Raw genomic sequence first — 26659 nt, 5'->3', positions numbered from 1 at the left:
ATAACCACAGGGTTCAGAGGCAATCGCGCTAAATATGACATGAATGTTGCCAAAACTGAGTAAATATTGAGTGAACGAAAAAGACGAGGAATAAATTTCTAGCAAGCGAAAAATAAATAAATTTGAACCATTTCCTAAAGGCTCCTCCGCCAGTGGTCCAGCGGCGCGCGCTACCATATCGCTAAGAGCATCCCCAACATTGGCTGCTGCAGCGAAGAGCCTATTCCCAAGAGTGGCTCCTTCCTCTGGCGTTTTGGCACCCTTGAAGTTGAAGAAAGCGGCGGACGGATCTGGCGCGTTCTTGGCGTTGCGCTTTTTCTTCGCGTTGTGAGCTCTTTTAGACGAGCTTGAAAAAGAGCCTGGCTGAGTAGAAGTAAGCTGCGATTTGCCCCATCAAGGGACAAGTGGAAAAGGGCTTTTTCCAAGCTCGAAAACGTTCCTGAGATCAGTATAATTCGCCATGCCAAAACGAACTTTATTTCGGATTTTCAAACTTCCATGTACGCGATAAATGCGACAGACTTTTTGAATCCTCTCCTGGAGTCTTTTCAGCTGATCGAATGAGTCTTTCAAGCATTTGTATCTGCTGGTTGGCCTCAGAAATAGCCTTCTTATTCTGAAAATCAATGATGAAAAAATAAATCGAGTCCACTAAAGTTCTCCGAGTTAACGTGTTGGCACCTTTTAAAATGAATCTAGTTATAATCATATCCAGAAAGATGCTGTATCTGAGGAAAAACGCAGTTTCGAAAAACGAATTGGAAGAAAAACAACTCGCTGCGGGTAAACAGCAGCGGAGAACATGGAAAAATGTCCAAGTTGAACTGGTTGCCCTGTTTTTGTAGAGCTTGCAAGTTTCGCAAAAATTATGTGAGTGAAGGGTTTGCTTACAGATTTGCTGCATTTATTTGAAACGGCTGGTGTGGTGTATCTCCGCGCCGCGTTACGGTACTCTTTCAGCTTTTTTAGCATCAGCTGGGCATCTCTGATGCGCTGATCGAGCGTGTGCACTTCGGTGTAGCCCATTTTTAAAACTGAACACTTGCAAATAAATTCCTGCAATAAATATGGCAGTTCTAGAAAAATGCATTTCGCTTTTATTTGTTAATCAAAAAGGAATCATCATCATTTTTTAATGGGAGTAGAACGGTACTACTCGTAACAATCTGATACAAAGTTGGTAAAGTTAACAGATTCTGCTGTGGAAAAGAGTGGTAAAAGGAGGAATGTTCGTTGCGAAAGGTGATTTTTTCGATAGAAGGGAAAGGGATTAGCTGCTGTTCATCGAATTTTCGGCATATTGTTTGGCTAAAAAATCGTAAAACTCTCTCTAAGAGGTTAAATCTTACTGTAAAGTTCAGCATGCTTTGATTGTGTGGCATGAAGTCGGGTGTATTCTCGGGCTTTTTGGTTAAATCTTTCACGGTCAGACACAAACATGGCGACTTAAAAATTTCAGATGCGAAACAAGTCGATATAAATAACAAACCGATTTTCGCGTTACGTTCTCTCCATAGCAGGCCCTTGGGATCGTATAGAGTAGATACAAGTAGGTGAAGCTTTTTTTCCAGCCTCATGCACGGTTCACCATCATTAATCGTACTTGGGCAAATATTCCCTGCACTATCGATCCCAGGGTGTAATATTGGCGTCAAAAACGTCATTTTTACACAGTCAAATGGATAGTCTTTGTTGACCTTGATATCGAGCAAGAAATGACCTCCCTATAAGTATTTAGAATTACTTTATGTTGTTTTAATAAGCCGATGGAAAATTTACCTCATACAGGGATCCCTCTAGGCCATGGATTGTTGCGGTGAAATGGTAAAAATTGTCATTGATAGGACGCAGCGTAAACTTAATGTTCTTGATTTTATCCGTTCTCAGATATAAACTTACGAATTCAGATGGTTCTTTTAATAAAGAATGAAAATCCTTCACAAGTAATCTTTGGTACCTAGAGTTTGCCATTTCTCTGATCTTTAGCTATCTGTTTCTTTTCTCGTGTTATTGATATTCTAGGAAAACTGCGAGATATTTATACCTCGGTTTGCTACGACTCCTAGAATTTGAGACTTAGCGCCTACAAAAGTACCGGAAGGGTCCTTCTTCACTGACCGACTTTCCAGTCTAATCAGCGTGAAAAGTCTAAGTGGAGCGGAAACATTAAATCAACCTCTTTGTTTATTTGTATGTTTGTTTGATTGTTTGTTGGTGCATGCTTTTAAAATTTCTCCTACAAGAATTCATCGGGCCCCTTCTATTTCTCATTGGTACCCAATAAAAGCTTTAAAAGATATATTCACTTGGAATTTTCATCCGCACATAGAAAGACGAATCACCAGCAAGGAATGCATTCCAGTTGCGGTTCTTTCGTACAAGTTCTGAAAAAGCCATGGCTCGAGTACCAGAGCTAAACGTGAAAGTCATTTTTTCCCATGTTCACGGCCGTGTTTTTGAATCTTGGCGATTTCCGCATTTGTGGAAGAAAATAAAGATTAGCGTTTTTGTCTTGGATGCAAATTTGTACAAAGAAAGGAACAACTCTTCTGTATCATGTTTTACGCATATCATTTTCTTACATAGCTATGCAGCCCCACGGAACTTGCGGCGAAGAATAAGTTACTTTATGAGTTGTTTTCTAATCAGCTTTTGTGGGGTCGAAATTCGTTCCAGCTCATTTAGCTGGCTGCTCTTCCCGTACCGTGGTTTTTGGAGAACTACAGCGAGTTGCTTTGAATTATAAAATTTCCTTTCAGCACAAATTCAAATTACATCGTCATCTGCTCAGTCTACTTCAGAACCCAATTTCAAGGTAAGTTGCTACTAATCGAGTCAATTGCATATGAAATTTGTTATGTTAGTTACCTCTAGGTGAAATATTTTCTCATTACAGAAATCTGAACATGCGGCTTATCAAATTGGAAATGTGGCTTTTACTGCGGATGTACGTTGGTTACATCTCGCGCGCTCTCTCTCTCTCCCAACATGCTACTAATTGGTGAACATAGTTTATTTGGAAATATCTTGGGCAATTTAGCAAGCAAATTCAATTAAAAGAACGTGTCTATTGAGAACCAGTCGTCTTCCCTCACCTGTAGGCAATTATTTACTACATAATTAATTGTGATAATTACTCATAAATAATTGCTCAAATTAATATTAAATGATTCCATTAACGCTCACATGCTTTTCTAATAGTAGAAAAAGGATAGAATTAGCAACCCAAGTTCTCCACGCAAGGTCTTCATATCTCGGTGCTAATGGTTTATACGGCCCTGTGCTATCATAATTTGAGGTAATTGGCAAGTCTCCAGGTACTTTAAAAAACCAAAGAGCAAGACGAAAAGTACTAAAAAGTTCGACTCGGGTAATCCAGTAGGGTGCGATTCCCAGGCCCGAGAAATTTTCTAAAAATGAGAAGATCTCTGGATTACAGAATTTCTTCATCAGCGCCGCATTTCGAGGGCCTATTTCATACAAAGCCGCCCACAATTCTTGAGTCTGACAAATTCACAAAACTCTGCGGGTTTAATTTGACACTCTAAGGGTTGACTTGTCAATGTTCATTTTTAGTTTTACCCAGAAACAAACACTTTTATAAATAATATCAAGGTCGAGATTTGGGTAAGAGATTCCGGGTTTTGCAAAATACTGTAAAAGTTCTCTTCCATTAGCAAATACTTAGCATACTAATTCACACAGCCAAAATAGAGAAACAGCTACTTTTTTCTTTATGAAGGTGCATTATTCGCCTCTGCGAGATGCAAAGGTACGTGTAACGTTCGAACGAGTACTTTGATCGAGCACTGTCTCATTGCATCATGTCTGCGAATGCCGCCATTCAATCCGTTTCGATCAGGAAAAGAAGCTGCTCCATCAAGTTCAAAATTTCATGAGCGAGCAGACTCTCAATGCAGCAGACTCTAAAAATCATGCTCAAATTAATCGAAATGGTCTCGTTTCTAGGTCATGTTCAGAATTCTTTCCGCTATAAATAAATTTACCAGTTCACCAGGAATGCAAATACCAAAAATACCACTCGGCGGGTTTCTGGAAAACGTTGAAATTTGCATACAAGCGATATGGAAAATAATGGCCAAAACGCGTGTACTCATACATAAATTTACGAATATCACAACAAACAGTACGACCCCAAGAGCCCTTACGACGAGATTTGATAGAGAGACTGTAGCTTTCTTCCAGCGACTATTGTCAACATGGCTGTTATCTCGGGATCATCATCGTTTAGTTTTGATATACCGAAATCTCTCGGAGTCTCAGGATTGTAACCCTTACTTCTGCTTGCCTAAATGTCTTTTCCTTACGCAGAAAATTTTACTGATTGCGAATTTTTCGAAACTAACTCGATTTTCAGCCAAAACTCTTTATATATTTTATAAACAGTTTATTATTACTCAACAGGGATATTGAGCAAGGGTTGTGTCTTCGTCAGAACAACTTGGATAGATGTTTCGCTCAGGTTTCTAGCGTCAGTGAGCCAAGCCCGTGGAGATGATCTACATAAAACACGTAAATTGTTGATCACATTACAAAGCCTCTCAGAACCGGCGTAAGCGGCGCAATACCGTATGAAACAAATCTGGACCGCAGAAATTTCATTCCCCAGGTCAGCTTTATTTTCGGCAGCAACTCTTATTACCTTGGCAACTTACTAGTTGTAGGTCAAAAACACAGATAACATTTCGATATCAACCACTGATAGGGAGAACCTCACGTTCACGACACTCTAGAACGCGAATTTTTACGCCAGCTTATCTCACATGAAAGAGACTGTTTCTGATGCTGAGATATTCGACCGAGACGACTCAAAAAAGGCTTGTTATTTGGACGAACTTCTTCATGAGAATTCTCCTTTGAATCCCTGAGGTTTCTGGACAATTCTAGCGATTCGCACATCGACATCTCCAGCGAGATTTTTGCATTACTGGCAAATTGACTTGAGGTCGTAATCGACGAAAATATGAGTAACAACTATTTGAACTGCGAATTTTGGAAGAAACGTAGCTTTGTCTAATGCATTGAGTGCCGAACTGACCGCCGTATAAGTGCGAAATTATCTCGAGTATAAACGAGAAAAGATAAAAATAGACGCCGATTCTGGGTATTGTGAAAAGTACATAACGTGATTATCATTATTTAAATAACTCCTCGAACTTGAATGAAAGAATTCTGGGTCATTTTTATCCGCTGGATAATCGGCAGAGTTCCATAAAGACGACTAGTTTATTAGTCGCTAGAAAGCAGGGCGACCAAAAGGGGGTTGAATTTCGACACTCGCGGCTTGAAAAGTTGACAAGCTGTAAAATTCGGAGGAAGAGATTCGGTAAGACTAGGCTCCCAAGCAGTTCCCCGATTGCCGCAAATGTGAAAAGATTTTAATCCGTTCAAGGAGGGAGGAATTTTTTGAAGGGAACCGCCCGAATGTAAAGACGTGGAGAATACACATGTTTTCACAACCTGCTTTTGGAGAAGCCCGTCTAAGGGAGAATTCATTTACCAACGATTTTATCAACTTCTGTAGAATTTTTACAAAGCCCGTTATTTATCTTATTTTACAAGTTTGCGAGAAAATCGCTCTTGAAAAGAGCAGCAAGAGAGAGAACGTGATAATTTGAATAGAAATCTTCACTCGCACTCTGTTTGAAAGCTGATTATGTGCCGTATTTGCGCCGCAGAAATCTCCCCAGAATAACAATTTTGCGGGCGATTGGCTTCGGCGGCCTCCTCCGCTCAGGAACCAAGATCCTCCTTAGATTGTTTTTAAAAGTCACACAAACGTTCCATTGAACTGGTAAAATTTTGACTGAGCTGGAAATTGCCGTTTTCGTAATTCCTTGCTTCCAGGGGATCATTCAAGCTGGATAAGCCGCGTTATCTCAATTTTAGCTGCAAGTTTTAATGAAATGATTTAAGACGGAATAAGTGGCTTAAAATGAAAGATAAAAGCCTCATCAGAGATTTTAATTAAGAAATTGAGCAATTTTGGATTTCAATAAAAAAACTTTTCATGTATTTTTAAAACAGGGGCCGAATGAAGTTTGTAAAAGGGATGATGTTGATTCCAGGCAGTCGTTCGACAAGGGTGGATAAATTTTCGGCTGGTTGAGCGATCCGCGTTTCCGCTTGCTAAATAGACTACGCCTCAATGTATCCAGTGCTCCAGTATCCGAATGAGACTTGATCCAGTTTTAGATGGTGCTTCGGAAAATGAAAGATGAGTGAAATTCTGTTCCTCGATTTGATGATTTCAATGTTTTCGGCTTTGAATTACAAAAACCTGAAATTGAGCTGACACTCGCTATTCGCCGGACAGGATCAATGTCTGTAAGACTTTGCCATTAGAACTGCTTCAATTCTCCTTTTCGACTGAGTAATTTTGAGAATCTCAGAATTTTTCACTTATTGCAAAAAACTAATGTTTAGGGCGCGTCATTATTTGCCAAGTTGGATATTCAACATTACGTGGTGCATAATATTTATCTTCCGAAAATTAATCGAATCTGAATCTGAAAGCGATGAATCCGCGAGAAATCGACGCTGAAAAGACAAAAGTTCGAAATGAAATTGAAAAAGAGCAAAAACTCGTGCTCTTCAAGTCCTCCTTTTGACGCTTTCGGAAAAAGAGCTTGAGAAAAACTTGGAAAAATCGCTCTTTGTGGTGATTTCCCGGAAATTGGCTATCCAGTGGGTACTTTGAAGAAAGAGGCGGCGACGCTAAAAGAGGATATTGAGGAAAGAAGGTATTTTATAAAATTCTTGCGCGGAAATAGTTTTCAAGATCATCAATTATATTAACCTTCTAAAGAGAAACAGGAAAGGCCTTCAAAAGAGCGAGCAAAAACTGAACGAACTAAAAGCTGAATTGAAAGATTTAGAAGAATTGTACGACATGGCCAGAAAGACGGAGAAAGAAAAGAAGGAGAAAGAAGAAGAGGAAAGAAGAGATGACGAGAAGACCTGCTCAGTTTGTTACGAACAGTACGATGAGAGGGAGCACTGGAAATGTGTTCTTACTGTGTGTGGGCATCAGTTTGGGGAGTCATGCTTATTAAGAATTTCCGAATCTCCTAATCGCGCCTGCTAGGGATTTCGACTAACCCTAACCCTAAGCTAGAATAAAGAAATTTCCTCGAAACAATTTAAAAAATCCCGATCAAGTCCAAAATGCAACAAAGACATGAACGAAGGCTGTATTCTCCGACTTTATTAACGAAAAAGCTGCTTGCATGAATAAAAACACCACTGTCTATGTATACACTCATGTTTGAAAGAAGCTCTTTAACTATTCAGTTTTTGTTTCATTTTGTTTTAGCGTTGAGCTTGTTCTGACTTGAAAATTTGCATCCGCGTGGAACACGGCGCGCAAAATTCAGTAGACAAGTCGCCAATTAGTAGAATCTCTGGGGCACACGTTGGATCGATTCTAGTTAAAAGCATGGATCCGGAAGGGTGAATATAGTAGTGATGTTTTATTCGTTTGGAAAAGAAGAACATATCGCGCAAGTCAAGTTTTTGGGGATAATGAACCTTAACCGCTTATTTTTCGTTGATTTTGACGGCACTAGTTACAGTCTACAAAGACAGTTAGTGCACTTGAGATAACGGAAGGGCGATCAACCGACTTTGCATTGGTCTTATCAGCACTTAGTAGATGATAAAAAACGTCTGAATAAACGTGAGCTTGACGGAAGATTATTACTTACGCATGGATTTTATCGAAGTAAACTGCTTGTTTCTTGTATATTTACATTTCAAGTTCTCATTTCTTCGCTTTTTTGGATCGTTTTTCTTCGAAAAAGAAGGTATAATAAATAAAGATCGCTTACTCATACATTTGACTTTTTCAAAAAGCCCGAAATGAAATTTCCAAAGAAGTTATTTCTCATAAACTTGGCAGTTCACAGAAATCACCAGTGCAAATATCGCACGGTTACAAGAGCGCTCGCGATCTTAGCCGCGCTTTTCGCTTTCCGCGCGTTTCTCAAACAGCGCCGCGAAAATCGCGCTCTTTCAGGAGGCGCTCGCGAGTCGCAGGCGCGCAATGGGTGACTCTGCTGAAGATTGGATCTGCTGAGAATCTGAAATTGGAAAATTGATAATTTTTTTTAACTTGATATAGAGATTTATTTACGAAGATACGAAGAATCCGTGAATGCAGTTATAAAGCGTGTTTTTATTTGTATAGAGAAAAAGGTATATTTTTTGAATTTTCAAAAATCGAAAAAGATAGGAAAATGGGGCTTTTTTGACCCTTTTTCATCAAATATTTCAATCAAAAAATTTTCTACAATTTTTTAAAAATCATGTTTACCCATAAACAGCATTAAAAGTCTAAAAAGATACTCATAATATTAATTATAATGAGAAAGCTCTCTTGCTACGAAAAAGCTAATTGTTTGATATTACAGCGGTTTACACAAAATACTGATCAGGGTTTAGCTAATAAAGTTAAAATCTGAACTCAAATTAATATTTCTAAAACCCCTTATTTTAACACCTTGTTTTGCCACAACTTATTTTCCCATAACTCTTGGAACGCGAAAATATCTTCTTTCGGAAAGCCTCTTTTATAATAATTTAACTTAGTTTTATGCGGAAAATCTTTGATCAATCTAAGACGAGCTGACGAGCTTGACGGACTCAGCTCGAGAGCCATCAATTATTGAATTTTCGAAATTTTTGATGTAATCATTTTTCGAGTTTTCTGAAGACAATTCATTTTCCAAGGCATATTTTCTTACTAACCAAGCCTTAAAAAGACACATTTCTTTGTTGATATCAAATAGGGTACTTATTTCAGAACTTTTTTGGGAAAATCTGAAAGAACCACTTTTACAAAAGAATCGTATTTAGAAATGCGATATCGTCTCTCTTTTAGAAGCACTGGTCTGTTTCCAATCCAGTTTTGTCCGTCTTTTTTCGTAGATCGAAAAGTGCCCCTCTCTGTTTGACAAATTGAGGGGTGGGTATAATTAGGTTCACTCAAAATTTTGTAAAAGAATATCTCTCGTCTAACGTTGAAAGACACAGGACATGCGCCCGAGAAAATAGCTATTATGCTTACTCTCGCGAATAAGCGCAATTTTCGGACTGCAAGATTCTGAAGAAAAATAGCTGATTTTTCGGTTAAAAATAAACATATCACTTTATTTTTCTGAAGAAAAATTCTTCCATTTGATTTTCCGTGCTTTTAAACTTAACTGTAAAAATTGAGTTGCTGAATGAAATTTCACTGTAAAAAGTCTTTCTTGAATAAGACCGCCTTATCTCACGTTTTCGATCACATAGTATTAGACGCGTTTAAAAAGGTTCAGAGTTATCAAAAGCGAAAACGCTGAGATTAAAGATTCGCCACTGGGTTAGGAGCTTTTTCGAAACGCGCTTATCATAAAAGGCCGTTTTCTGTAAATAACCTGTTCAAGTGAAATCTTGCCCTGGATCTTCGTCGTTTAAGAATTGGTGGATCAAAGCCATTGAAATTTTTTTCTAAAACTTTTCGAGATCTTTTCATCAAGACGTAATAAAAAATCGAGTCTGCAATACACGTAAAACTGAAAGTTTATTACAAACTAAGGATTTCGCGGTTAGTAAGAGTCGAAAAAGCTATTTGCTTCGAAAATGGAGATGATCCTCTCAGAAGACCTTGAGCAAACAATTTATCTAAAAATGACCAAAATCGACCACTGGATCATCAAAACAATTATTTTTGTGCAGTCACTGCGTGTCCCCAGTGCTCGATGGTTTTTTCTCCTCCGTGGTTGGTTTTGGTTGAGCTAGAATTTTGTTTTCAACAGTTTCTTAGCAAAACACCGATTCATTTTTTTAAATTCTATCAAATGAATTTTCTCATTTTTCACTTTCAAGAAATGAAAGTTGAAACTTGCTTCAAGGTCGTTTTAGAGGTGGAACTTGCAAGTTGCAAAATTTCCAAACTGGTGACATAATTTCATCTTACTAAACGGCAATTTTATTTATCACGTTCTTGGCTTATCATTTCTCGAAATTATGATAATATATACTTGTCCAACAAGGTGGCCACGGGAAAATATTTTTACACTACAAGACGTTAATCCTCATTTCAACGCCAATTTTTAGACTAAAACAAGTCAAAAGAACACCGTTAGAAAACAACAAAAAAAGAACCACAATTCAAAATTGTCAGTGGAGAATCGCAGCATCTCATGTTTTCGCTTTTAAACCCTTTTAGATATCGAGATAAGTAAGGCTTGAGATTGAATTTCGCCTCTGAGAAACAACCCACACGTAGATGAAATACTGTATTCTCAGAATACGGACTGGGGAGAGGACTTAGAAACAAACCCGCCTGTAGCTTAAAAACTTTGGAAAGAAAGGAAAGTTCATCGAAATCATGGATCTTCAAGACGACTTTTATCATTGATTTAGCTGTGTGACACCCTTAATTTTTGTCGGCAAAAGCTGATCTTTGTTCGTTTTCTTTACAAAGTCCCAAATATAGCAGGGTTTTTCTATATCCTCGAACTAAATGAATATGGGGAAAATTTTCGTGTTAGAATTTCTGAATCTTAGAATGTTTTTTCTTCTCCGAGAAGCGGCTTATCTTTTTTTTTCACCTTCATTTTTTTTCTTGCAAAAAGTGTCTTTTACGGTGCTTGGTCGAAAATCGTATTACATTGCGGCTGGAGACAAAACGTTCCTTTACGCAATTAAAATGCCTTCTTTTTTTCTTCCGGAGCTCTTTTCGCAGATGTTTTCGCGTTCCTTCAATTTTCGTAATTTTCAACTTTTCATAATTTTATTTTTCGCGCAAAAGGTCGAAGAGGATGAGCTGGGGATGAAGCGGCGCGGCTTGCGCAAGAAGGTTTCGGCGTTCAGCGCGCCGACGGGTTAAAAGCCGCTGTAATGCTGTAACCTCCAAACTTGTATTGATCCGATCGCCTCAAGTACGACTCTAGCCATCATTCACCAGGCCACGTTCTGCTCTTTACCCAGCCATCTAAAATTTCAACTGATCAATTCGCTAATCTTCTCGATATTATTAAAAAAAGTTCTTAACCAGTTGGTTAAGAAGTTCATTTTAACTTGAGCCTGCGTTTTTTCATTATCGCGGATTAAGATGACCGAGTAGCTTGAGTTTTATCGTTAGTTACTTCTAATTCTCTGCGTTTTTTTTGTAGAAAAGCACTTGTTACGAACGTTTTTATCCGTTTGATCCTTTTTCAGGGCAAATCTGAAAGATGAACTTCAAACTCAAAGCATGTCTTTTAATAATTGAGTTGCTTTCAAAAGTTCTCCGGCTGAATTGACAATTGACCAAATTGTTATTAGCCTACAAACGTTTTCTATTTCTAGTGTTTATTTTACACAACAAAATAATCCGATGATTTCATGTCATTAATAATTAATCATTTATAATTAACCACTTGTTATTTGCAATAGCGTCAACGCAATAATTATTGCCTTCGGGTTAATATTATATATTGCTGTTGGGCTTGCTAACAAATCTTCATTCGTTTCAACTCGTGCTAGTGCTTGTCCTTTTTCATTATTAAATTAATCAATCCCTATTATTCCCGTATCAAATCATAATAACAGAATGCAGCGGACGATAATTACGATGGCACTGCATTGTTTTTATCGAGTTTTGATCGTATCGCAGAAGATTTAATTAACATGTTTAACAACAGTTTTTTGTCTTATCGGAGTCACCATTAACTTGTTCCATTATAGCTCCCTATCGAAAAGTAATTTTCTGATACTAGGGATAAAAATTTCTGTTGCATAAAAGAGAGAAAATAAACTCTTAATTAAACCTTGATTCGCGGCGGGGATGTTCGTTGATTATTTTCCCATCCTGCTCCGGATTGAAAATATCCGAGACATGACGAGGGTGGTTAGAAGGTTCTTCGGATCATTTAGGATACGGAAACTTGATTTTTTTAATCTCGCTAGGGGAAATTGATACTGATCTTGTGAAAATTTTGAAAACATAAAGGACTATTCAATTCAGGACTTTGACAGCTACGCTTGATTTTTAAATAAACTACTTCGATGAAAAAAATGTTTCAAAGAAAATCGACAATTTAAAATTAACGATAATATATAATTAAATAATTGGTAAGCTTATGTAGCATATTTTGTCTATAGTCCTTGAATTAGCGACTGGATTGGGGGTCCTTAATCAGATCGGAAAAGATGAACTTAATTAATGCTTATTTTCAGAATGTGGTGGACCTCATGGCTGCTGCTGTCCTCAAGTCAAGTGTAAGTAAAGTTTATCAACAGAGTATTTAATACTCTTATGTGATAACGAACGACCAAGTTGTCATGTGACCGGCAACGTGAATTCCTCCAGGAGATGTACTTGCATATTTTCTGTTTTTATCCGGCGCATATTGAGAGCGCCAACAGATAAATGCGCAATTCTGCGATCGATTGATTGTCGAAACTTGCCCGAGAAAATGACATTGATTCTGATTGAGAAAGAGGGGTTCTATTTACTATGATAAATTATACCGTTAGCTCGTCACTTAGCTAAGAATTATCTCCACGTTGAGAACGTTAGTTTGCGGTATTCACACTCTCATTAAAATTTTTAAAATGCTTCGTTGTTGTAAAAATCGAATTGCTAGAAGATGATTAAACCTTTTTGCATCTTTCTATTTCGTCCGAAAAATTGACCATTAATTTTTATCAACAGCAAAAAGACCGATCAAAAGGAGGAGAAGCCGCGCGGCTTATCTATATTTTTATCAAAGCCACAAGCGGCTTTTCGGTTGTCTTATAATCTCTATCGTCTGTCTTATAATATATATTATATCTGTCTTATAACCTCTATAAGAGTTGTTCAACTCATCCTCTTATTGACTATAAAGTTGATCTGGTGAAAATGCCACTTAAAATTCTGCTTCTCCCCTTTCGCTTTCTCTGGTTTTGTCTCAATGATTTGTGCAATGAACCGTTTTAGAAACTCTTTGTCTGCTTGAGATTCAGCAAGAGGATTCTTGAGAGAGTTGAGCGGCTGGAACATGTTTCGAAACAGGAAGTACCGGAAACGGCGCTTTTTGTTCCTCTGGCGCAATCTTCAAAGGGGATCCCGGAGAAAAGCCTTTTATGAAGCAGCTTCTGCATAAGTCGCTATAACTGAGTTTTCTTATCGGCTCTGGACACAAAAGCCACGACAGCTGGAGCGAGAGAGAGGGAGAGAAACTCGAGGAAAGACATGGGAATGAGGGAAGATAGGCTTCTTCCACGTGGAGTTATCACGTGATTATTTGCGACAACGAAAATCTTCGTTGAACCATTTTGAGAGAACATGCGCTGCGAAAATATACTTTACACGAGATTGTCGGATACGCCCTTAATTCAACACAGTCTTCGATTTCATATTAGAAAGAGGTTCATCCTCGAGTGTTTGTCGTCTGGCGGAAGAATAAAGCGTCTTTTTATTGACAAAATTAAGGTTAAAAAATTTGAGGGAATCATCAACAAAGTACTGCGTTCACTGAATGAACTACCAAATACATTCTGTGACAATTTTTCGCAAACATATATAAAATTTCGCTTAGAAGAGTTTATTCAATGAACTTTCGCGAAACCGTAAATTTTGATAAAGAACTTTATCAACTCAGATAAATGCCTCTTTTATGGAGGCTCTATCTTTAGATAATTCTATCTCTTAAGTATTAATTCAATATATAATCAGCATTAAACTCACTTTACTGATAAATTGAGTATTTGCATCGAGCATGATGATGATGCCACCATTGCTAGGTCGAAAAGTAACTAGAAATTCAGAAAAAACAGCAACTGTTGATAACTAAAAATGATCAAGGGTATTCTGGGGTGTGTTCCCTTAAGTTCCTTCTCTTCCCAGTAAAGCATCATTTAGGTGTTGCGATTATGAAGCCCACGAGTTGGATTTGGTGCGGCTAATCCGCGCCTCGCCCTCGTGCTGCCTAATAAACTCTTAGAGAGCCCTGAAATCAAACATTTCCTCCCAAAAGAGGAAAGGTGCTAAAACACACTCGGCGGACGTACGTGGCGGTAGATTTCAGAAGAAGTTAAAACATTTTTACTCTCAATAATCGGACACCTTCCATAATATTAACAAGCACAATATTGTTGAACTAGCTTTCTAGGTTCGCATTTGTAGATTTACAACTCCAAGTCCAAAATTAATCAGAAAGATTTTGATTAAGATCTATAATTTATGGATAAATTCGTTGTCTTCACAACATTTTTGTAAATCTCCTGGGCCAATCAAAATACTCAAAAACTGCCTCCAGCCTATCAGAACCGCTGGCTATCTAAATATTGAAATGGAAGCATTTTGAAAAGCCATTAATTTTTTGATTGACTTTTCTAGGGCTCGAAAAGGGAATGACGACCTAGGTCTAGGATTAGGGGTGACCGTTGGTGATCCAAAATAATTTGCTCAGGATGGATCACCAAAAAATGGTGATCGGGTTCTCCGATCACCAGAGGTTGGTGATCGAGGCCAGATGTGAAAATCAGTGCCTGTTATTTCTTCGATCAGCTTAATTGATAGGCTTATTTTGCCCAATATATAATAATAAGACCTTTTGCGTTAAAACTAGCAAATCTGCAATAATTTTCTGCTAACAATCACCAGCGGATCACCAGGATCGAGTCTCGATCACCAAGCTCTGGTGATCCGAGAAACCCGATCACCACCTTTTGGTGATTCATCCCGAGCAACTTTTTTGGATCACCATCGGTCACCCCCAATCCTAGACCTAGATGACGACTAGGTTCGTGAGGACTAGGTTCGTGTGACTTGGTTCGTGGTGGGTTCTGCCAGAGTATTGAAATCGGCCTATATTTTGGGGCAGTAAGGGAAATGGGTTGATGACTAGGTTCGTGTGACTAGGTTCGTGAAATTTTAAATAGAAAAATTTTGGGGCAGTAAGGGAAATGGGTTGATGACTAGGCTCGTGTGACTAGGTTCTTGAAATTTTAAATAGGAAAAATTTTGGGGCAGTAAGGAAATGGGTTGATGACTAGGTTCGTGTGACTAGGTTCGTGAAATTTTAAATAGAAAAATTTTCGGCAGTAAGGAAATGGCTTGATGACTAGGTTCGTGTGACTAGGTTCGTGAAATTTTAAATAGAAAAATTTTGGGGCAGTAAAGGAAACGGGTTGATGACTAGGTTCGTGTGACTAGATTCGTGAAATTTAAAAAATGAAAAAATGTGGGACTATATTTGCCAAATAAGTATCCCCCACCCCCGTATAAGCCGCTAGGCTCTCACAATGTTTTATTAAAATTTTTAATTTTAAAGCATAACCCTAACAAACAAAAAATAAACATATAAAAATCCAAATTCCACGAACCTAGTCTTCACGAACCTTGTCCTCACGAACCTAGTCACACGAACCTAGTCACACGAACCTAGTCTTCACGAACTTAGTCTTCACGAACCTAGTCACGCGAACCTAGTCATCAACCCATTCCCCTTACTGCCCCAAAATTTTCCTATTTAAAATTTCACGAACCTAGTCACACGAACCTTGTCATCAAGCCATTTCCTTACTGCCCCAAAATGGTGAAGATACAAAAATACATATAAAAATCCAAATTTCACGAACCTAGTCACACGAACCTAGTCTTAACGAACCTAGTCTTCACGAACCTAGTCACACGAACCTAGTCTTCACGAACTTAGTCTTCACGAACCTAGTCACACGAACCTAGTCATCAACCCATTTCCCTTACTGCCCCAAAATTTTTCATTTTAAAATTTCACGAACCTAGTCACACGAACCTAGTCATCAACCCATTTCCCTTACTGCCCCAAAATGGTGAGATACAAAAACATACAAATGAAAATCCAAATTTCACGAACCTAGTCACACGAACCTAGTCATCAACCCATTTCCCTTACTGCCCCAAAATGGTGAGATACAAAAAATACAAATGAAAATCCAAATTTCACGAACCTAGTCACACGAACCAATTTTTCCAACATGGCACCCACGAACCTAGTCACACGAACCTAGTCCTCACGAACCTAGTCATGGGTCTCCTCGAAAAGGACAACTTTGCTTTATTCGTTTTCTTGAGTTGGATAGAGCCTGTTTACAAGAGGTATATCATCGAGCCCCCTGTGTTCGAAATTCACGAGAACGGTGCCTTTCACCGCCATAATGTCTCGCGCAGCAGCCAGGTTTTAATAAATGGAATGATGAATTTGAAGTGTTTGAGTGATATGACGTACCAGTAAATTGTCTTGTACGACGCATTCTAAGTATCTAAGAAGTTTGTTCGTTCGATGAGACACTTTTCTTGCAGCCAAAGTTTAAATAATTTCCACAAACTTGGCAAATCTTTCAAGCCAACTTAGTTTCACTAGATTTGACTCTGTTTAAATTGATTTGATTGTTCTTCTTTCTCACATTTTGAATCGCGATCCATGCAAAATGTCATCACAGCGGGGGCTTATCAGCAAGCGATAATTACGTAACATTGTAACCTCTTTAAATTATGAGAAAGCGCGGGCAGAAATCGGGAAATTGACCATGGCGTTATCATCTTATTTGTTTAAGAAATTCGATTTCCACTCGAGCCCGAGCGCGCCAGCGGGATGAAATTTTGACAAACGGAGGTATTACCGGCTGGTGGTATTTTCAGCATTTCTAATAGACTCACACGCTTAGACATGCTGCTGAAAGTTAAGAAGGATGAGCGGGTGATCGGCAAAAGTTACCGAAAATTCGTCGATTTGAGTAAAAGACTCTCTGTAGAAATCTGACCTGATTCTGGTACCGAAAATGCTCGGAACAAAAATTAACGATTATTTTGATAAATACGAAGGTTTTATTGTCAGTAATGATTAATCATCACTCTCCCGAAAGAAAATGAGTTTGAGCAGCGTCATTAAAATCTTATTACCCCCATTTTTTATGTGAAGACTTTTCGGATCGGCATTTTGAGGGGAAATGAGAAAATGCGGACAATTACCTTATATAACTATTTTGGCTTTTATCGCGCTTTGGTACGGAGAAAATTATATTTTCAAAGTTGAATTTGCTTTGAGAGAAAGAAAAAAATTTGCAAAAGAAGAAAATGTCGGAGAAAATGAAAAGTAAATCATGGTATTTTCTCGTGAGAAAAAACGGGACCAACATCTTCTCTGGAATTCACGGCGGCGTGATTAAAATAATTCTTGATTGCAATAGATTCAAAAGTTAAAATTTGTTAACATAAACTTTTTCAGTATTGGAAGTAAAATAAGTGGAAAGCAATGCAACGCCCACAAGAATATTTTCTTCTTGAAGACGCACAAAGCCGGCAGCACAACTCTTCAAAATGTCCTTTTACGGTAAGTCCAAGTTGCCCAATGCATAAAACAAAGAAAGAGTAACAGAAATAAAGAATTAGAGAAAGATTTTTTCAAACGAGTTTACTTTTTTTGGTCCCGCCTTTCTCGCCGAGAAGCAGAAGGAAAGAAAGGAAACCGCAAAAAACGGGAGCGCACGTGGAGAATCATCCTCAAAGATTTTCCAGCGGATATTCAAAATGCATTCAGCTCCTCCAAGACATCTCAAATTTCATTTACTCTTGTTCCATTTTGGTCAAGGGGAACTTAGTTCATTTAATTTTTTTGAGTTTTGTAAATCTTCAAAAAAAATAATAGCTTTATTGAAAAAAAAAATAATTTCACTCGATGTCGCTATTTCTTGCCTAAAATAAATCATCGCCGAATTTTAGATAGAAATAAAACTTGTTCTGTAACAAGCAGCTTGTTCGAAAAACCTACCTTACGTTTATCACCCTGCCTTACCCGCGAAAATAAACGTGATTGAACCTTGTGAATATTCTTTTGACGACATGCGATAATACTACAAAACACGTTCGAAAATGTCCATGTATGCGATAAGGAGCTCCCGCTGAGCGACGCTCGGCGGGGGACAAAGGAGCTCAAGAAAAATTACTCGATCAGATAAGCTTTATACTACTTCCTCGAATAAACCCTTCGAAGTCGGGGCACTGCTAAACAACGTGTTAACATAGTCGAATCATTCCTTCCAGATAAATTTCAAATTGATAAGAGAGGGAGAAAGAGAGCTCGAAAGCTATTAGATCATTGTTATTGTTATCAGCGTAGCATTCTAGCTTTAGTTATCGAAATACGATTATGCACAATTAAACATATTCCATGGCTAGTCATGATTTAACCTGCTACAGCCTCAAAGCCTAAATTGTGCATTAGACACTTTTTTCCATAAATTATCAATTTTAGAGTACAAAGAGTTGATTCCATATGGTCGTAAATTGCTTAGACAGAAATCTCATTGTCTTTTTCCTTGTGGAGGAACATGAAAAGATAATTACATCAAACGACCCCGAATGGATCAAATTGAAGATCACAATGTGTTGATCAGTACCATCTTCTGTTTTCGCAACAAGCCAATTTTTAGAAGATGAGCTGGCTTTCAAAATAGCTAATTTCTCCCTAACATGACACGCCGCTTTTTGTCAAAAGAAGGGGGGAAATTTCGAGAGCTCTGTAATTGTTTTTGAAGCCGCAGAGCTAGTTATAAAACTATTGCGGTGTTCGCTTCACAATTTTTCTCGGTTTCGTGAAAATTGAAGCCACTCACAAATTGCGGGATAAGCATTTGATACGGCAGCTGCATCCTAAAAGGGGAGAGATATACAAAGAGTGCGTGATACTTTTCGCGTAAGAGGGAAATTACAAGAGTTATCACTTAGTAACGTTATTTAACCGGCTGTGAGTGCTTGGGAGACCCTTTTGGAGGGTTAAAGTTGATGTTCATCATCGTATATGCAGCACTGGTTCCAAATTAAGCGCTGAAGCAGCGGAAATTTCGTGCGTCAAAAACAAAAACTTCGTGAAAATGGGACGATTAAGTCTGGCTCGGAACGTGTTCCGCCAACACATACTTTAATCTCTCGTCAATTCGCTCTTCCGCGCTAAATCGAGTTCTTTCCTTCGAGATGCTCATTTCACGTGGCCTCGATTTTCATTAGATTTCGCCGATTTAGATTTATGAAGCGAGCGTCGCGAGGCAGTTAATCACGCCGTTCTCTCTCAAAATCGGTTTCTCACAATTAGAAACGCTTCCGAGAGCTGGCTCAGCTTCCACGTTCATTTTCCGCTTGTTTTCTAAACATCTTGAGGTCGTTTTTAACGCCGGCTTAGGGTCAGCTTTTGTCTGTGCGCTTCCGAGATTTTGCTTCCTCAAGCAATACCAACCTCTTTCGCCCTTTTGATTACTGTATTATATTAGCACCTGGGCAGCAGTTTCATAACCAGCCAAAAACTACTGTAGAAGCAGTTCCTGGATCAAATGCTCCGCGCAACAATATTGCCATTTCCAGTGTAAAGAAAATATTCCCCGAAAAGCACGTTCGAGCCTTACGCGTGTCTCCCTTCAAAGTCGGCTTTTGTTAAAGCAAATAGTATCCAAACTATACTGCGTTCCCAATTTTGAGTCGCATTTTGATTTGAGCTAAGATGGACTTTTCAGAGGGCCGGAGAGGGCCGCTTTTTGACCTCGTAGATTTAACGCGTATTTTAAAATTTAGAAATTGAGCATTTTTTGGTTGACCATGAAATTTCAACATGTCATAAGAATATCCGCTAGAAAGCCTCTAACAATCATTCTCGTCATCAACAATGTTTTTAAACAAGGAATCGCAACCACCGTGTTTCCTGATTCAATGCCCCCGTAGACAAGATCAAGCCAGCTTGCTCAATACCCCGATCCGGGAGCAACTATCTGCTGCGCGAGCAGACTTCCGCGTGTCCCAAATATATCCGAGTACGGAAAAACAATACGGAATGGAACTCGTCATTACTGTTTGTGATTACAACCCGGCTCTAATTAATTTTATAATCGGCGATCATAAACAACAGTTTTCGTTTTCTGTTAGAAACGAAATTGAACTTTGCCAGAATCATAACGCGTTCGTAATTGTTCTTTAGGTACGGAGAAGCGAATTCGTTGACATTCGCGCTTCCGAAACAGCCGGGAGCTCATGTATTCAACTACAACTTGAAGTTCAACTCCGATCTCGTCCGGCCAAGTCCATCAGGTTCATACAACATTCTCTGCAATCACCTTCACTTCGACGAAAAAGGTGTCAAAGAGACGATGCCCAAAGGAACGGACTATCAATGCATTGAACAAATCTAGCCTTAGATGACCCCATAAAAGAAATAATTAACGGAAACTAAAGGGATCTGTACGGGTGGCAAAGGATATAAAGATCAAACTTGATGAGATCGTTTGAGCAAAAAGGTTACTTGACAGTACCTCCTGGAAGAGTTCACATTTTTTTGAAAGTGAAACTTTTGAAAAGTTAACATAAATGCTACTAAGAGGAATTATGTTTAACAAAAAGTTTTGCATTTTTTCCCTTTTTTCAGTTAGTTATTTAGACTTGTGTTTATCGAATAATTTGAAAATAAAGAACTAGAATTATGCCTGTTCAACAAATTGATGGCCCCAACGAAAGATACAAAATATATTGCGATCGTGCGAAATCCTCTCGATCTGTTTGAATCGATAATGAGTTACTACACCGAAGAGGTAAGAGCTTTTCAGAGGGTTCCGGGGAGGGATATTCAGAGTAGGATGAAGAATTTCCTCGATGAGCCAAGCTAGAGTTTCAATCTCATTTAAATTTGATATCTAAATTTCCACTAAATTTGCATTTGAATATCTTTCTTCAGCAAAAGGATAACACGAGTTCGTGAAAAAATGTTTCCAAAACAGATTTTGAGCGATTCTGGCGCCAAGCAGTAAAAATTTCTTGCATAACATTTTCTAGTAAAATATTTAACTCAAAGTATTTAACAAAAATAGCTCTGAAAGTGAATTCACGTTCTCGCTTTTGAACGAGAAATTTAAATCTTCGAAATTTTCATAATTAACATTTTGCTCGATGCAAATCATTTTTGAAACTCTTTGATCAGTAAGTACTACGGCTTTGACGCGGCACACTACGAGCGCTTTGCCCGGAATGCTATGATGTGGGACTTTGGCTTCGTGAAGGATTTCGAAATGAATGTGACGCGCCGCAGCTGCTATGCCGTTTTGAACCTGAGCCCCATCGTTCGAGGTCAATTCGCGCGGTCACTCAAACATAGGCAAAATCGCTAATTGAGTCAATTTCTACGTTTTTGACCGACTTACCCGTTTTTGAGGTTCATCCTGTTTTTGCTCATGTCTAGAACGAATAGAAACCTTATCAATTGTAAGACCACAACTTCCAATTTTCGCTTTGGAATGCGTTTATCAACCTCCCACTTGGAGATTGTCATAAACTTTCTTTCCAAGAGACCTGTCATTTAGATTGACAACAATAGCGACTTCTATTCTAAACTTGAAATTTTTCACAATGAAATCCACAAACAGACAACGACGAAACAGACGAGCGCACCATCAAGCGGTGGATTGAGCGGTTGGATCAGATATTTGACTTAGGAATGTGTTCCGAATGACAGAGGTTAATCAGATGCATAACGGGCAGTTATTAGAGCAGCATGGATACGGCATAAATTTGGAACTCGTGCTCCATTCGAACTCGAAATTGGACGGGTTGGAATGTCAAAAGCAGCCATAGAGGGACACGTAGCTTCTAATTCATCCATTCGTTTTCAAATTGATAGTTACAGGCAGACACTGTTAGTTCAAGATAGCAAGCCAAATTCAGTTTTAACTCACGAAAACAAAATCACCTAACACTAGATGACAAATAGTCTCTCCAAGAGCAATCAGCTGCTCCTATTTTTGCCACTCAAAGCAAAGCCTAAGAGGAGCAGCTCTGGGGTGTTTTTACATTTGTCGAAAAAATTCAAATGAGCCCCTCATCTTCAGCTGGTTATCGCCACTTAGAGCGGACAGCAGCTCTGAAGCTTAGCTGTTCCTCGAAAATTGGTGAATTTTACAGATTTTTCGGCTACCTGGAGGGGAGATACACAAGTTGAGTAAATAAAAATGAGCTGGAGACTTGTGATAAGAATTTGGTTCAACTGTAAGTCCAGCAGTTTTCTTGCAAAGACTTGAAATCTTAGAAAAAAAAGATACAGAAAAGAAAGCTATTTTTTCACCAGTAAATAGTAGGTGATTTGCTACCGCGAATATTCTGTCGAACACGAATTAAAAGTCCTAATCACCGACTTCTTCGATGAATCGATGATTTTGCTCAAGGAGGAGCTCTGCTGGACGACAGAAGACATTACATTCATTAAGTCGAATTCGCGAAAGCTGGAGAAATCAAAATCATCCACCGCGGACTGGCTCAGCGACGAGTACCAACAGAAGCTTATCGACTGGAACAAGGCGGATTGGATGCTTTACCAGCATTTCAACACCACCTTCGCTAACAAAGTAAGTCAACAAATGTAGCAAACACTTACTGAAACATATTCACACTGAGTGTACTCGTAAATTAAAAGTAAGCGCCAATAAGTGAATGATCCTCAAGTTTATTTTGCATCGGAATATTATCACCTGAACCGAAATAAATTCAAATTCGCGTTAACATAAAATTTTACCACAAATAACATAATCCCTTTTTACGATTTTACAGTTTTTCAAGTTTACTAACTCAAAAAAACAGCATGAAAAAAGCTGTATCCAGCATGCAGCTTGTTGCTTTCAAGTTGAAAAGTTGAAAAGTTTCAACACAAAATAAAAATCGAAGAGGAATGAGTTGATCATGTGACTTCGAGAAACGGGAGCCTACAGTGACATGATGTTATTCTTCAACTTTTTCGCAGACAAAAAATCCCAGAAATCCCGATCAGCAGCTTCTAAAAAGCTTACGCGTGGCCGCAATTTGTCCTCTTAGGAAGTTATTAGAAGGTGGTGGCGACACCCTTAATATTTTGAATGCGCGGTTCTTCCTGTTGTCAAACTTGTCCTCCCACTCGATTTTTCTTTGGTCAGAGCACACGTTCGTGGATGCGGCTTAGGAAGTCTGAAATGTTTCTAAATAGCAACAAGCCACAAGCGGGAACACATAAGGGGATGCGCCCACAAAAAAACACTCGCCAATTTACTAATCGCTTGTAACCTTGTTGAAAAATTACCGTCTCGACTTTTTCTTAGAGCCCCGCAATCATCAATCAACCCGTTGACCTCCAATTATTGTATTACACCTGATATAACTTTGTGAATGATGTGTCCGTAATAATTACTTTCACAATTAACCTTTGAATTAACAATCGTCATCTAGGTGGAGAACTTTGGCCGCGAAAGGATGGACAACGAAATCAAATTGCTCAACGAAGCAAATCAAAAAATCGCAGATGATTGTCTGAGGTAAGCATTTTTCTATCCTTCTTCAAAGAATAAATCAACTCTCAGCTGGGTGATTGATAATTGAATCCAAATCTTTCGTGTGGTTCTTTTTAGCCGCAAAAATTTTTTCTCTAAACTCGATTTCGCACGTCTCCAGGATTTAATCCAATTCCCTAAAAAACTCTGATTCCAATTTGTGCGATTACGGCTCCCGAAGAAATTTGAACATGATGCAAAATCCCTAAAAAGGAGTTTTCTCTGAGTCTTGGTTTCCAATATGTATTTTTTCGCAAGAAAAAGAAATATTTAAAGTTCGTCGGAAAGAGGAAATTTTCTCGTTGGCTAAGTGAAATTTTTAGGGAAGAAACAACGACGAGTTACTTTCACTCTGTCCCGATCCAGCGCTACAAATTGAAGGATAAAAACGACAACTTCTGCTCTAATTATGTCCGCTCGGAACGTCAGGTATGTCCTTAACACCTTGCAGATTGAGAATGGCCTGACTGTTCATCACGTGGACGATTGTCGCGGCAAAATTACATACAAATTTTTCATTTTATCAAAGAAAAGTCACGGTCACTATTAACTTTCAAGAGCACTTTCGGAGAATAATTGACTTGAAAAATTGCTTACGATTGCAGCTGGAATTTGCACTTTTGATAAGTCAAAAGCTCAAAAATGATTAGAGGATAATCTCACATTTTACTCTTGCATCAAGAATTTAAGTTATTGTACTGAAAACTGAACGGAAGGATTGGAGCTCTCCGGGGCTTTGCGAAGATCCGGATGTTCCAACCTTTTTAGAATCTGCGGATTATCTTGCTTATATTCTTTGTTTAAAATATTACAGCGGAGCAAAATGCTAGTATAAAAGTATATTTTCGTCATTTCTTCCGGGAAAGTCAGCCTTCCCCAACTCAAAATAAAACAAACTCAAACAGATAAATCCCCTCGCCGCGATTATCTTCTAAAATCTCATTCTGGATCGAATTGAACTTTTGTGCTTATTTTTAGAAGGCATTCAACTAACCACTTGCTTATTTAGTATTTGAACAAAATTAATCAGCGACAAGAAGAAATGCTCAATCTGCTGCGCACCCAAACTTCGAACAAGCTGTAAAAACTTAAAACAATACTATGCAAAAGGAAGAAGAAGACGAAATACTCGTCAGACAAAAATTTTGATATGAAAAATTTTAATTTTCAAAAATACTTTTAAACACTGCTCTGTAGAAATTTATAAAGAAAACCCAACGCTGTACAAAGTAACAACCCTGCTATACTAGTAAATGTGTATGATATTAACGGAGTTCCAAGAAACTTTGAACAAACTGTATAAAATTGATTGAATAAACCGAAACTGCATCGTTGTGGACGGAGAAATGAACGTCCAGATGCATTTTACTGCAAAAACAAAACAAAGATGTGTCGTCATTAGTGTTCATAAGCATGAAAATTGAGGATAGCTTTCGGGGGCGTCTTGGTTTGGTGGACCAAGACGTGGCTGGACGCTTCATGATAAGTCCGACTATGGCGTTCGATTCCCGACAGCAACTCGAGATTCAGGTCGCCGACCTTTAAAACTGTCCAACCGAATAACCAAGTACGAATAACCAAGGTAGATAGAAGAGATAGACGGCTAGTACTAATGCAACGATGCATTGGTATCTAACGGAGGTAGCTCCCTCGAGGGAGTCTTCGTATAAAAACCGCAAATGACGAAGAGTCTCACCAACTCTGGAGGTTCTTTCGGGTCCCCCAGCTATAGACGATTCTAGATAAGTCTATAGAAAGAGGATAAATGGTCTTGACACTGCCTGGACAACAGTGAAAAGCCTAGGGATTCCTGCCGCCGCCCGAAAGTTTTTTTTTGAATTAATGATTTATGAGATAGAGGTACATGAATAGCTGGATATGGTAATTTCCATATCTCAAAGAAACACGTTGATGAGAAGAGAAACTGTTCACAAAATTCTCGCGGTGTGCTATCAAGTCCTTTTGATAAGGAGCACTTCCTAATTGGCGGATTTTCTTTAGGCAGACTAAGAGTTCCGAGATTCTCATGAAGAAACGCCGCAGAAGCGGATTCGATCAAAACACACGATTTCTTAGATTGCCGAGATCCTTGGTATCAAGTGGACAAATTGTCAGCACTTTCGAATTCTTTATTCCTCAAAATTGTAGAAACTAAATTTTCTTTGAAAAATTTTCGTGAACCCGCAAGGACCACTTCTAACCGGAGCTAAGTGGTGATTCAATATTCAGTACCGGCAATTGTCTTCCCTAAAAAGGGCTAGAAAGCGTCTCAAGAGCAAGATGACGATGCAAAATATTTCCGCTGAGACGCTCATCTTCTAGTAAGAATCTAGTTATAGTTGAACTCCACGTTAAACCGATCAGGACGCGTTTTAACGCGAATTTCTAGCGCTAGAAACGCTGTTCGCGAGGAGGTTTAGGCTGAGCTTGGGCCGTGGAGATTGTTTTGGACGAAGCTTTTTTGTTGAAATCTGTTTACGGGGGATGGTATGTAGCGTCAATATTTATCAACACTTGGGAAGCCTTGGAGTAATGGACAGGAAATTGATCAAGGTTCATGGAAGAAATAAAAAGGTGATCACAATGATTGAGAGTAGAACATTCAAAGAAAGAAGTTGGTAATTTAATAATTGTTGATCTGACGTTTTTGTGTGATAGATAGTCTCCCTGATCGTCCGGTCAATTAATAACATAAGACGTCGTCCTGTCAACTCGCATAAATAAGGGGCGACTAGAAATTGACGTGTCTCCTATTTTCCAAAAAGTTTTATGCGACAAGCTCGATGCAACGATGATTTGAACATGTAATAACCCGACGAAGGTCAAACAAAATTCGTTAGAAAGGTATAACTTCCAAGTTGAGAGATGATTTTTATCTTCGAAGATCTTCTAAAATCAAAATTAAAATTCATTCGGAATTTGTTGAGTTCGAACTTTCCATGGCCTTATGGCCATATGCCAACTTCAAGGAATCAAAATGGTTGGAAAACGATGATAAGCTCTATCTCGGTGCGTAAGGTTGCATCTATGGTCAGGCATCTCGCGTTTTCCGGGCTATATATTGGATTTTGGAAACTCAGACCGTTTTATCACTTCCTTAGCTTGGTCAGTGATGTCACCGTGCGGTCAACCACCTCAAGCACCTATCGTCGCCACTTGGAAACTATTTTCTAAAAGTAACGTTTACTATCTCCGCGACAAGAGCCACTACGTAAATACCCTCCAATATTGTTATTTGATAGTCCACGATCCCACTATTCCAAGTACCGGCATGAGTACCTATCTCCTTTTCCTAAATCGAAGAAAATACTGTTGCTAA

General features: G+C 38.6%; 4 protein-coding genes across 5 annotated transcripts in view; 3 read left to right on the top strand and 1 right to left on the bottom strand.

Moving 5' to 3' along the window:
* Window positions 1–537: 537 nt before the first annotated feature.
* LOC145703970 (ubiquitin-conjugating enzyme E2 2-like) lies at window positions 538–2067 on the bottom strand. Its single transcript, XM_081781386.1, has 6 exons — window positions 1900–2067; window positions 1780–1857; window positions 1490–1724; window positions 1350–1445; window positions 892–1308; window positions 538–616 (listed from the first exon to the last, which is right to left on the bottom strand). Exons 1-5 carry the CDS (start codon window positions 1969–1971, stop codon window positions 1271–1273), a joined length of 519 nt encoding a protein of 172 aa, XP_081637512.1. The 5' UTR covers window positions 1972–2067; the 3' UTR covers window positions 538–616; window positions 892–1270.
* A 6016-nt stretch (window positions 2068–8083) lies between these two features.
* LOC145705595 (galactose-3-O-sulfotransferase 3-like) lies at window positions 8084–20841 on the top strand. Of its 2 annotated transcripts, XM_081783080.1 has the most exons (5): window positions 8084–8217; window positions 12226–12267; window positions 17244–17348; window positions 19980–20158; window positions 20513–20807. In XM_081783080.1, exons 2-5 carry the CDS (start codon window positions 12227–12229, stop codon window positions 20659–20661), a joined length of 474 nt encoding a protein of 157 aa, XP_081639206.1. In that variant the 5' UTR covers window positions 8084–8217; window position 12226; the 3' UTR covers window positions 20662–20807. The 2 variants fall into 2 exon arrangements, with proteins under 2 accessions (XP_081639206.1, XP_081639205.1); XM_081783079.1 differs by lacking the exons at window positions 8084–8217; window positions 12226–12267 and adding an exon at window positions 16932–17111 and having other exon boundaries at window positions 20513–20841.
* Window positions 20842–22148: 1307 nt separating this feature from the next.
* On the top strand, window positions 22149–24433 carry LOC145705596 (galactosylceramide sulfotransferase-like). The gene is made up of 4 exons (XM_081783081.1): window positions 22149–22389; window positions 23240–23325; window positions 23664–23769; window positions 24350–24433. The coding sequence occupies exons 1-4, from the start codon at window positions 22195–22197 to the stop codon at window positions 24422–24424; spliced, it is 462 nt and encodes a 153-aa protein (XP_081639207.1). The 5' UTR covers window positions 22149–22194; the 3' UTR covers window positions 24425–24433.
* A 1554-nt stretch (window positions 24434–25987) lies between these two features.
* Window positions 25988–26659, top strand: part of LOC145705586 (BRO1 domain-containing protein BROX-like) — a 44397-nt gene continuing 43725 nt past the window's right edge. The window contains exon 1 of the mRNA XM_081783069.1: window positions 25988–25991. The gene's annotated coding sequence lies outside the window, so the exon portion shown is untranslated. The remainder of the gene's footprint in view (window positions 25992–26659) is intronic.

This window comes from Oikopleura dioica, chromosome PAR (genome assembly GCF_907165135.1).
Source record: "Oikopleura dioica chromosome PAR, OKI2018_I68_1.0, whole genome shotgun sequence".
Classification (NCBI taxonomy): Eukaryota; Metazoa; Chordata; class Appendicularia; order Copelata; family Oikopleuridae; genus Oikopleura; species Oikopleura dioica.
This window is presented reverse-complemented; position numbering and strand designations above follow the sequence as displayed.